The 10,550-nt window shown below is 41.3% G+C and overlaps 1 protein-coding gene across 7 annotated transcripts in view; it reads right to left on the reverse strand.

The window, feature by feature from the left end:
* The window catches only part of Lrch3 (leucine-rich repeats and calponin homology (CH) domain containing 3), an 88,306-nt gene extending 79,966 nt beyond the window's left edge, over positions 1-8,340 (reverse strand). For 6 of the 7 annotated variants that reach the window (XR_001233690.1, XM_005383084.2, XM_005383085.2 and 3 more), the window contains exon 1: positions 8,006-8,340. Coding sequence is in view for 6 of the 7 variants with exons in the window: in XM_005383084.2 (XP_005383141.1) it covers positions 8,006-8,321 (316 nt within the window). In the remaining variant the exon portion in view is untranslated. The remainder of the gene's footprint in view (positions 1-8,005) is intronic. The other variant, XM_005383086.2, reaches the window with a different exon arrangement.
* Positions 8,341-10,550: the final 2,210 nt, after the last annotated feature.

A 10,550-nucleotide genomic window follows, 5' to 3' on the forward strand; every position in this document is an offset into this window, starting at 1 on the left:
AAAAACCAAAAAAAAAAAAAAAAAAAAAAAAAAAGAAGAACCAAGAGCCATTTTTCTGAATTATACTCATTTTCCCTGCCCTTGCTTTCACTATCTCCTGAAATTTTTACTCTTTATTTTTCTTGGCAAAATCTTTATACTTTTTAATCATGTTTAATAAAAATTTTAGTAAAATGTTTTCATGTTACGAGGAGCACTCTGCCCTTCATACTGACCAAAATGATTGCTAAAAACTAACAGAAAGCTTTTCAACTTAAAAAGTTTAAGGCAGAAAAGGATTAGAAACAACCAAGTATTACAGTTTTCACACGGCAACGAACAGTAACAAAACTTCAAATTGCAAAGTAGTACCCATGAAGATTCAAAATATTACTTCTCTAAAACTAATCCTTTAACATTTAGATAATTCCTTAGTTTGTAAATCATGAAAATTAATGCATGTTCTGAATCTGTTGGGGAAATTTTATTGATATAGAATTACCATGAGGTTTTCTGTATTTCGTGGTAATGATTATCAAACTCTAGCATGCATCACATTAACTTTGAGAACTGTTAAGACATGGGATGCAGTCAGGTGCAAAGGTGCACATTCATAGTCCCAGCTGTTCCTGAGGCTGAAGCAGAGGAATGGCTCAGGAGTTCAAGTCAGTGTGGGCAACATAGTGAGACGTCATCTGAAAACAAACAAAACCACAGATTCCTAGGACCCACCCCTGGAATTCTTGGTCCCACACGTCTCGGACAAGAAGCAATAATGTGTCCTTCTAACCATTTCCCACGCAGTTCTGTTGTGATTGGTCTAAGAAGAACACTTTGAGAACAACGGTATCTGCAGTAAGCCCTGGTGTGCCCAGCAGGATTGTATTTTGGTGGAACAGCCCTAGGATTTCCGGCCCAAGACAACCAAGAGCACAAGAGCTTTCTTTTTCTCCTCTTTCTAAGAGAAACTAAGTAACTGGTTGCTGTAATTATTTCTATGTATTTCTGTTTCCCCACACTTAGAAAATATACTAAAAAACCTGAACACAGTATTACTAGAAAGTTGCAACTGTGACTGGCTCATATAAAAATACACGAGATTCAAAATAATTCACATTTTTCATGGATATACTAATGACCAAAAAAAATTAAGGAAAAATAGAAAGTTACAAGTCATGCCAAGAATTCTGGAAAAGTAGAGAATTGTCTTTGGGGTAGGGAAGTGTACGTAAGACAGCAAAGAATTTACTGCACTCTGCAAAGACCATACGTATTCCCAGATTTTATAAAGTAATTCAAGCCAGCTGTAGCGGTGCATGCCTGTAATTCCAACACTCAAGAGGCTGAGGCAGGAGGACACCTGTGAGTTCAAGGCCAGCCTCAACTTTATAGTGAGACCCTGTCTCAAAAAAAAAGATTTGCCTCAATATCCTTGCCCAATACAACTTTCTGTAATGGTAAAATAATTTTACCAGCACTACTCAATATGACACACTTACAGACCCCCTGAAATGAGGTTACTACAACTGAAGAAACAATTTGGAGAGGTACACATGCTAGGTAAACGCTCTAAGCTACACTCCTACTTTCCAAATTTTATAATTTAATAAAAGAAATTTTGCCAGGCATGGTGGCACCAACCTGTAATCCCAGCACTCAGGAGACTGAGGCAGGAGGATTGCCCCAAGTTTGAGGCCACCCTGGTCTGCATAGTGAGTTCAAGGCCAGCCTGAACTACACAGCAAGACACTGTCTCAAAAAAATTAAAAAAATAAAATGAAATAAAGTAAATTTTTTAGTCAGAATTTCATCATGCTGCCCCAGCTGGGCTCGAACGCTTTTTTTTTTTGGTCTTTCTGAGACAGAGTCTCACTATGCACTTCAGGCTGGCCTTGAGCTCACTTTGTAGCCCACCACTTTCTGGTGGTGCATGCCTATAATCCCAGCACTCAGGAGACTGAGGCAGGAGGATCACTGAGAGTTCAAGGCCAGCCTGAACTACACCGGCCTCAAGAAAAAAAAAAAAAAAAGTACTGTATCAGAATTTGAGGGCTGGGGATTTAGCTCAGTGGCACAGCGCCTGCCTGGCAAGTGCAAGGTCGTGAGTTCGATTCCCGGTACAAGCCAGGCATGGTGGTACACGCCTATAATCCCAGCACTCAGGAGGCTGAAGCAGGAGTATACTTCCAAGTTCAAGACCAGCCTGGTCTACAAAGTGAGCTCAAAGCCAGCCTGAACTGTATAGTGAGACCCTGTCTCAAAAAAAAAAAAAAGAAAAAAAAAAAGAAAAAAACCTGAAGAATTTGAGTCCCAGTCTCACATACCTTGATCAAATTATTTAATCTCCTGGGTCTCAAGGCAGAGAGGGCTATTGTGAAGAAAATCATGATAGCCCTGAATCTCAATTTTCTCATATGTGAAGTAGGTAAGAAGTAGTTCTTACAACTTATAGTTGTTGTATGTTCACAAGGTATTTTTTAAGTTGTTTGCATGTTCACGAGATGTTTTTGTAACTTAGCACAGCACTGGGATATGCTAAGAGCTTGCTGTCCTCTATATCTGAAATGTTCCTCAAAGGCCCACATGTGGAAAGCCTGGTGGCCAGCTTGTGTCCAACATGAGGGGATAGAAACTTTAGGAGCTGGGCCCTTGAAGAAGGAAGCTAAGTCATAAGACATATACCCTTGAAGGAGATAATGGGACCTGTATTAGTCACCGTTCCTCCCCTGAGACATAATAAATAAAATGAAATAAACTTAAGGAGGAATTTATTTCCTCCCCACAACTTAAAGGAGGAATTTATTTCAGTTCCTAGTTTCAGAGGGTTCAGTCCATGGTTAACTGGCTGCAAGGCAGAAACAGTATGGTGGAGGAAAGCTGCTTACCAATGGCAGCCAGGAGGCAGAGAGGGAAGGGAGGAGCTGGGGACAATAATATACCCTTCTTGGTCACACACCCAGTGACCCACCTCCTCCAACTGGGTCCCACCTCATAACAGTATGGTTAGCTATTAAGTCTTTAGTGGATTAATTGCCATGATTCAATCACCTTCCAAAAGCCCACCCATGAACACATGAGACTTTGGGGGGACATTTTAGATCTAAACTATAACAGCACCTTAGCCTGTTCGACTCCTCTTTCTCTGCCTCCTGGCCACCATGAGAAGAACAAGCCTCCTATACCCCAGGTACCTGCCATCATGTACTGATGTTGTACAGGCCTGGCATAACAGGGCCAACTGACCATGGAAGGAAAGCTCTGAGACTAGGAGCCAAATTAAACATTTCCTCCTTTTAAATTAACTAGCTCAGACATTTCATCACAGTGATAGACAGCTAACGAACACAGAGCTCAGCGTTAGTTGCTGTTATTAGCAATGGTATTATTACCTTTCTACTCCCACAGGTTTAAGTTATCTTTACTTTTTGATAAACTCAACTAGGATTTGTATATTTTCATTTTCCAGTATATCTGTTTCTCCATAGATTTTGATTATTTCTGCAGCCACCTGACTAGATTACTAGATTTGTAAATACTCATGAGGCTTGTCCTTATTTTTGCTCTTCATTACCTAGCATAAGCCCTAGTACATGTTTTGCTATTTGGTAATTCAAGTAATCTTTACACCTATCTATTTCTCTATAAGATCCCTTTATTTATTTATTTATTTATTTATTTTGGGTACCAGGAATCGAACTCGGGACCTTGCGCTTGCCAGGCAGGCGCTTGTGCCACTGAGCTATATCCCCAGCCCCCTCCTTCATTTTTTTGAGGGCAAGGATTTTATTGGTCCTCTTTGTATACCTACAACCACTGACCCTTAGTCAACAGATGATGAATAAATGTTCACTTGTCTTTAAATCTAGCATCAATCTACCTTTTATGTGAAAGGAAGTTCTTATATTCTTATCCAATCATTTCTTCTTAGCAAGTTGGCCTCACCACAACATCAAGAGCAGTCTGACTTTATTAGTCAGCACTTTTATTTTCTATCAAATTATACTGAAATTTCAGGGTGTGGTGGTACATACATGTAATCCTAGGACTTGGGAAGCTCAGGCAAAAGGATCACTGCAAGTTCAAGACCAGCCTGGGGTAAAAGCATGACTCTGTCTCAAAAACCATGAATGAATGAATGAATGAATGAATAAATAAATAAATAAATATATTACAATATATATACTGAACACATATAATCAACATTCACATTACAATAATATATTATAAATATATAATAAATGCTCATATAATTAGGAGTCCAAAGATAGCACTAGCTTTAGACCTAGCTATCAATCTCGTTTGTCCTCAGAACTTGGTCTTCGTCCATAGACTCTGTTTTCTATTAGCAAGCTCATTTTTTTTAGTGAGATATAGTCTCACTAAATTGACTTGACCCTGCAATCTCTCTGCTTCAAACACCCAAGTAACCATGTGGACAGGCATGCACCAACTCGCTCAGCTCAGGTTTACATTCCAGTCTCTCATCCACTCCAGGGCTCAAAGAATGCATCTTTCTCAATAGTTCAAAAAATTCAGAATAAACTCTCATATGTGCTAAGAGGAAAGTGTGCTCATCTCTGACAATCACTGTGGCCACAGCAGTGGCCTAAAGTGATTGGCCATTAGCTAAGCATGAGTCATGTGCACACCCTACGACAGGGTAGGATCACGTAATGACAGCAGTGGTTTCCTAGGGAAACAGGTATTTTTATCAGAGGAAAGGGGAATGCAGGATGGACTGGCAAAATTAACCCAAATTCCCTATACTCTGATAGCTTTCTTCATGCTGTCCACCACTACCTGGAATGGCTTTTCTTCACACTTATCCTCACCCAAATCAAGTTATATTCTTTGTGTTCTGGGAAGCCTTCTGTGATTTCTTCTAAGATTTTCCCTGTCCAATGGATCAAGTCACCTGCTCCCAAGTAAATATTTCCCTCTTGCGGAAGAGCCACTTTTTAAAACAAACAGGAGGGAAACCTCAAGAAAATGTTCCTGATAAAAATCTAACCAACAGTATGAGTAACGTGCACTGCTTCCTAGGACGTGAGCCAGGGATATACCTCAGGGGCACAGTGCCTGCCTGGCAAGTACAAGGTCCTGAGTTTGATTCTTGGCATAAAAAAAAAAAATAACTTAGGATATGAGCTCTTGAAGGACAGCAGCTCTACAGTACACCTTCAATATATTATGGAAGAACAGTCGGTGAGGCAATTTTGATGGCTTTAAATTTTCTTTAGAGTCTAAGCAAAACATTTTAGCTATCATAAACCTGAATCATCAAGTAGCTACTATAAAAGGAAGACTATGGCTTTTGGAATTACCTCAAACCAGGTTAGAATCCTGGCTAATGCCCCATCCCCTGCCTTTTATGAGTCTTTGAGCAAATTATTTGACATCTCTAAATTTTGGTTTCTTTATCTGTAAAAATAGGAAAAGTAGTATTTATTTGCACATGGGGAGGCTGCCTGATATAACGGAGAGAAGAGAGTTAGATGGAGCTGGGTTAAAATTCCACCATTAATACTGGCTTTCAGACTTTCTTACAGTGCCTGCCTGGCAAGCTCAAGGTCATGAGTTCAATTCCTGATACCTCCCCAAAAAAAGACTTTCTGAGTTATTCCTTGTATGTGGGAGTCATAATATTTAATCCATACATTATTGTGTGTATTTAACAAGACTTTTTTTTTTAGTTTTTGGAGATAGGGTCTCACTGTGTAGTGCAGCAGGCTGGTCTTGAACTCACTATGTGGCCCAGGCTGGCCTCAAACTCACACAATTATGCATCTGCCTCTCAGTGCTGGGATTACAGGTATGTACCACCATACCTGGTTGGCAAAGTATTTTAAAATACTTAAGCGATAAATATCAAAAACTGAACACTCGATATACATCATCAGCATTATAAATGATCTGTTTAAAATAATTTAGAGGCTTTTGTTCTAATTATCAATGTCTGCCAAAGATTTTTTAAATTTAATAAGTGATATTTCTATGTTAGAAATTAATCCAATGTAAGAGGTTATAAAATACCTTGTAATCATCTGTTTTTCTTTTCTTTGATAAAATGTCAACATTTAGTTTATATAGAAACTAGTGTTCAAGTATGGGTAATAAATACATACAAATTCAGAGCGGGGGGGGGGAAATTTCCTTGGAATTACTAACTGTCCTTCATAAATACTCTTCAGTTTGTTAATAAAATATTTCTCAAAGCCTCAAAATGTTGCTTCTAGAACTACTCAAATGTAGGTAAGATAATGAACTAGACACAGTCCTATAATCTACTTATTTTTTAGCTTCAGGCTTCATGTAGTAACACTCAAATGACTCACAGCAATATGAAATCACTATACCAGATAACCATCTCCTAAACACAATTAGGAAATCTGGTATATGAATGACAATTTCAGGTGCTGTTTAACAGAACACATATAAAAGGCAAGATGATGCTCATATTTACCTTAGCAACAAAAGTTTACTATCATTCACTAAAAACCCAAATTATATCCAGTACAACTGTTTCCAAAAAAGAGATTAAATAAGTGAATACATAATTTCTTCTATTTTACACTGTAACAAAAGTCTTTCCTTTTTCTTTTCTTTTAAGACAGTGTCTTGCTATGTAGTTCAGTCTGGCCTTAAACTCACCATGTAGCCCAGGCTGGCATCACATTTACAGTGATCTTCCTGCCTCAGCCTCCTGAGCGCTGGGATAATAGGTGTGTGCCACCACACCTGGCTCAAAAGTTTCTTTAGTTTTTTGAAGTAGTTCAATTGTTCTGTTTGTTTTTCTAATATGAGGGAATCATTTGTATAACTTATCAATCTTTAATGAGTGTAACCCAACACAGGAAATGTGTTAAAGCTTTTTTAAATAAAATGAAATGAATATAAAACAAAAAGCACTGCTGTGCATAGTAGCACACGCCTGTAATCCCAGCGTTTATGAGGCTGCGGAGATGCACCGCTGCAAGTTCGAGGTCAGCCTGGGCTACACAGTGAGTTCAAGGCCAGCCTGAAGTACACAGAAAGACGCTGTCTCAAAAAAAAAAAAAAAAAAAAAAAAAAAGCACTGCAAATTTTCTTCAGCTGAAAAACACTACGTAAAAAATTTGCAACATGTGTAAGGGATTTTATTCCTTTGTATTTGTGTAAAATATGAATAGATTCGATTTTTCATCTACTCCCCAAAGAATCTGTATTTTAAACACAAGAGAAACGTATTACTGTATGTCAAATACCTCAATCAACATAGTTGCCCACAACTAAGAAAAGCAAATACCTAATTCTTTATTCCCTTTCCTGTGTTAAAAAATACACATAAAGCAAACTAGTGCTTTGAAAGGAAAAAGCATATACAGACATAGTAGATAATCTATTTTAAGGTGTTTTTCTTCCTTTCAACCTTTTTAGGAGGAATGAGCAGTGAGAGAGGGAAGGAAGGAGAACCTGAAGTTGGGTTACTTTACAAGTCCTTCAGATAAGTCAACCAGATGGACACTAAGAGAGTTCGAAGTCACATCACACACGCGCGGGAGAACACACGCACGCACGCTCACACAGAATCAATCTCTCAATCTCTCTCTCTCAATCTCTCTCTCTCTCTCTCTCTCTCTCTCTCTCTCTCTCTCTCTCTCTCTCTCTCACTCACACACACACACACACACACACACACACACTCCGAATAACTTTTGAAAACAAAAACGCCAGTGCTAGGCTCGATCATCCCCTGACAATGCTTGGGACAGACCCTCAGCTCCCACCGACAACCAAAGTGCTCGCTACATTCCGCAACTCCGGCGAGCCCTGCCCCAGCCGCCCGCGGCAGGGACCCGGGCGCCGGGGGCCGGAGAGGCGGAGGCTTTCAGGAGACCAAAGGCCCCCGCCCGCTCCGATCCCCGGGAGGATGCTGCGCGCCGCGCCCCGCGTTCAGCGCGGGCGGCCGCAGGCCGGAGCTCAGAGCGCCGCGCAGAGCCCTGCCCACCCCGGGGACCCCCGCGGCCCCGCCCCGCGCCCCGCTCACCCGCCCGGGTGGTGTCTGTCAGGTCGTGGTGGGCCGCTGCCCGGGGAAACTCCCTCAGCTTCCGGCCACTCAGGCTCAGCACCCCGGTCACCGCTGCCTCCTCCAGGGCTCGGTCCAGGGAACGGCTCCACGACCCCGGGCAGGGACCAGGCCCTGCCGCAGCGTTTAGGCCGCCGTTAACACTGGACAGAATCCCTGCCGACGCCACCGGGCCAGAGTACTCAGCCGTCGCGGGCACAGCTGCCAAGCCACCGGCCGCCATTTCCAGCCGCCGACTCTCCGGCCGCAGCCGGCGTAGCGCATGCGCAGCCCACATCGAGGGTTGGGCGGGGAACGCGGCTGCCGGCCCCGGCAGCTCAGAGGAAGAGCACCCGCGCTGCCCCGCCCACCCCACCCGCGGGCGACGCCTGGGGAGGTCCGGGCGAGCTGTCCCCATAGGCCCCGTGCCAGTGCCCGTGAGCATTTTTCAAATGCCTCTACAAAAATATCTTCAATAACGCTCCTCGCCAAAACCTTCCTGTTTCCTTCCCTCCTTAGTGGAGGATGAGATTAAGTTTCTCGGCACGATCGCTGCCAGAAACTTGGGCAACTAGAGGGGACTCTGGGCTGCGACCTAGGACGATTCCCTACTTGTCACTGCATTGCCAATGATCTAAACCGAGAGTGGTGAATTTACTACTACTGCTTGAGGAAAAACATACTATGATAATTAGGCTCCAAGCTCCTTTTTTTTTTTTTTTTTTTTTGGTATGTGTGTGGTACCGGGAATCGAATTCAGAACTTTGAGCTTGCCAGGCAGGCACTGTACCACTGAGCTATATGCCTGGCCCCCTAATTTTTATTAAAAGGATTATATGAATATTTAAGACCCCGGGCTCCCAGAACTCTAAATTGTTGCAAGATTTAATCGTTGAATAGCACAGGATAAATAGTATTAAAGTCTACAATCTAGGCCGGTAGCCAAAATCTAAATATGAGAAAAACAAAAAAATCTAAATGTGAGAATTAACGGTAGAGGCCGAGGATATAGCTCAGGGGCGCAGGGCCTGCCTGGCAAGCGTGAGGTTCTAAGTTCGAGTCCCCATATCCACCAAAAAATAAATAAATAAAAGAGAGGATTAAAGGTAGAATATCGTCAAAATAGAAATCATTTAAGTAATGAAAAAGTAGAAAATACCACATCATTTTAAACAAATTAGACACCTGCTATCGCGTATCTTCACTGTTTTACACTAACATTCACTTACAGTCAATAAACTAGTATTTACCATGGAAAATACAAGAGGCTGCCAGACATCCTTATCCTAAAGGATTATATTCTAATTTTTCTGCGGAATCCAGACCGATAGTTCAATTAGAAAATAAAAATATGCCTGGCATGGTGGTGCACACCTGTAATCACAGCACTTGGAGGATCACTGCTAATTTGAGACCAGCCTTGGCTGCATAGCAAGTTCAAGGCCAGCCCAAAAACCAAAACGGGTTGGTACAGGTGGGGAGGGATTACATATCAGAGTTCAGAGAAAAAGAATCCATATCATGGATTACTGAGGTATTGGATCAAATCTTCCTGAAGAACTACGAAGCAGAATAGGATAGACGGTGAGAACAACATTCCAGGTTGGAAGGAAGATCAGCAGAAACCCATCCAGGTATGATTCACAATGATATATATGGAGAACATATATATGCAAAAGTTCATGTTAGAACGTAAAAGAAAATATAAAGGTGGAAATCGCCCACCCATCAATCAAGACCCAAGTCTTCAATGAAACCTTTATTAACACTTACATCAATTCTTAAATGCAGGCAGTTGTAAAAATGTATTATCTCAGAGCCAAAGCTGATTAGTAACAACTACTCAAAGAATTGTTCAGTGAACTCTTTTCATACTCCATCCTGGTTCCTTCAGCTACAAGTTCCACAACAAACTACTGGGGAGGGGGGTGGTCTTGTTATGAGTATGGATCACTTCAACGGCAGGTAATGTATTTGTTATTCTTGGCAAGTATAGTTCTCTGATGCATATATTAGTTTGCTATTCTGGTTTTCCTAAAATGTGGTTATTCTTGTAAAGATATTAAGCTGTTTAAAAGCTTAAGATCAAGTCCTCATTTCCTTTTATTTTTTTTAGGGTGGGGAACAGGGTCTCACTATGTAATTCAAGCTGGCCATGAACTATGTAGCCCAAGGTGTTTTGGGGGTTTTTGTTGTTGTTTTTTTTTGTTTGTTTTTTTGGTCTTTTTGAGACAGGGTCTCGCTATGCAGTTCAGGTTGGCCTTGAGCTCACTTTGTAGCCCAGGCTGGTCTCGAACTCACAATGATCCTCCTGCCTCAGCTTCCCGAGTGCTGGGATTACAGGCGTGCATCACCACACCCAGCTTTTTTTTTTCTCATTCACTACCTTGGTCTGTACTTCTGAGAAGTGTCTATTCATTTCAGTCGCCCATTTTTTTGATTGGGTCTTTTATTTTGGGGAGTCTAATTTTTTTTAGTTCTCTATATATTTCTCTTTGTATATTCTTTTTTTTTTTTTTTTTTTTTT

The sequence above is a fragment of the Chinchilla lanigera genome, unplaced genomic scaffold, assembly GCF_000276665.1.
Source record: "Chinchilla lanigera isolate Chin_1 unplaced genomic scaffold, ChiLan1.0 scaffold00019, whole genome shotgun sequence".
In the NCBI taxonomy this organism is placed as follows: domain Eukaryota; kingdom Metazoa; phylum Chordata; class Mammalia; order Rodentia; family Chinchillidae; genus Chinchilla; species Chinchilla lanigera.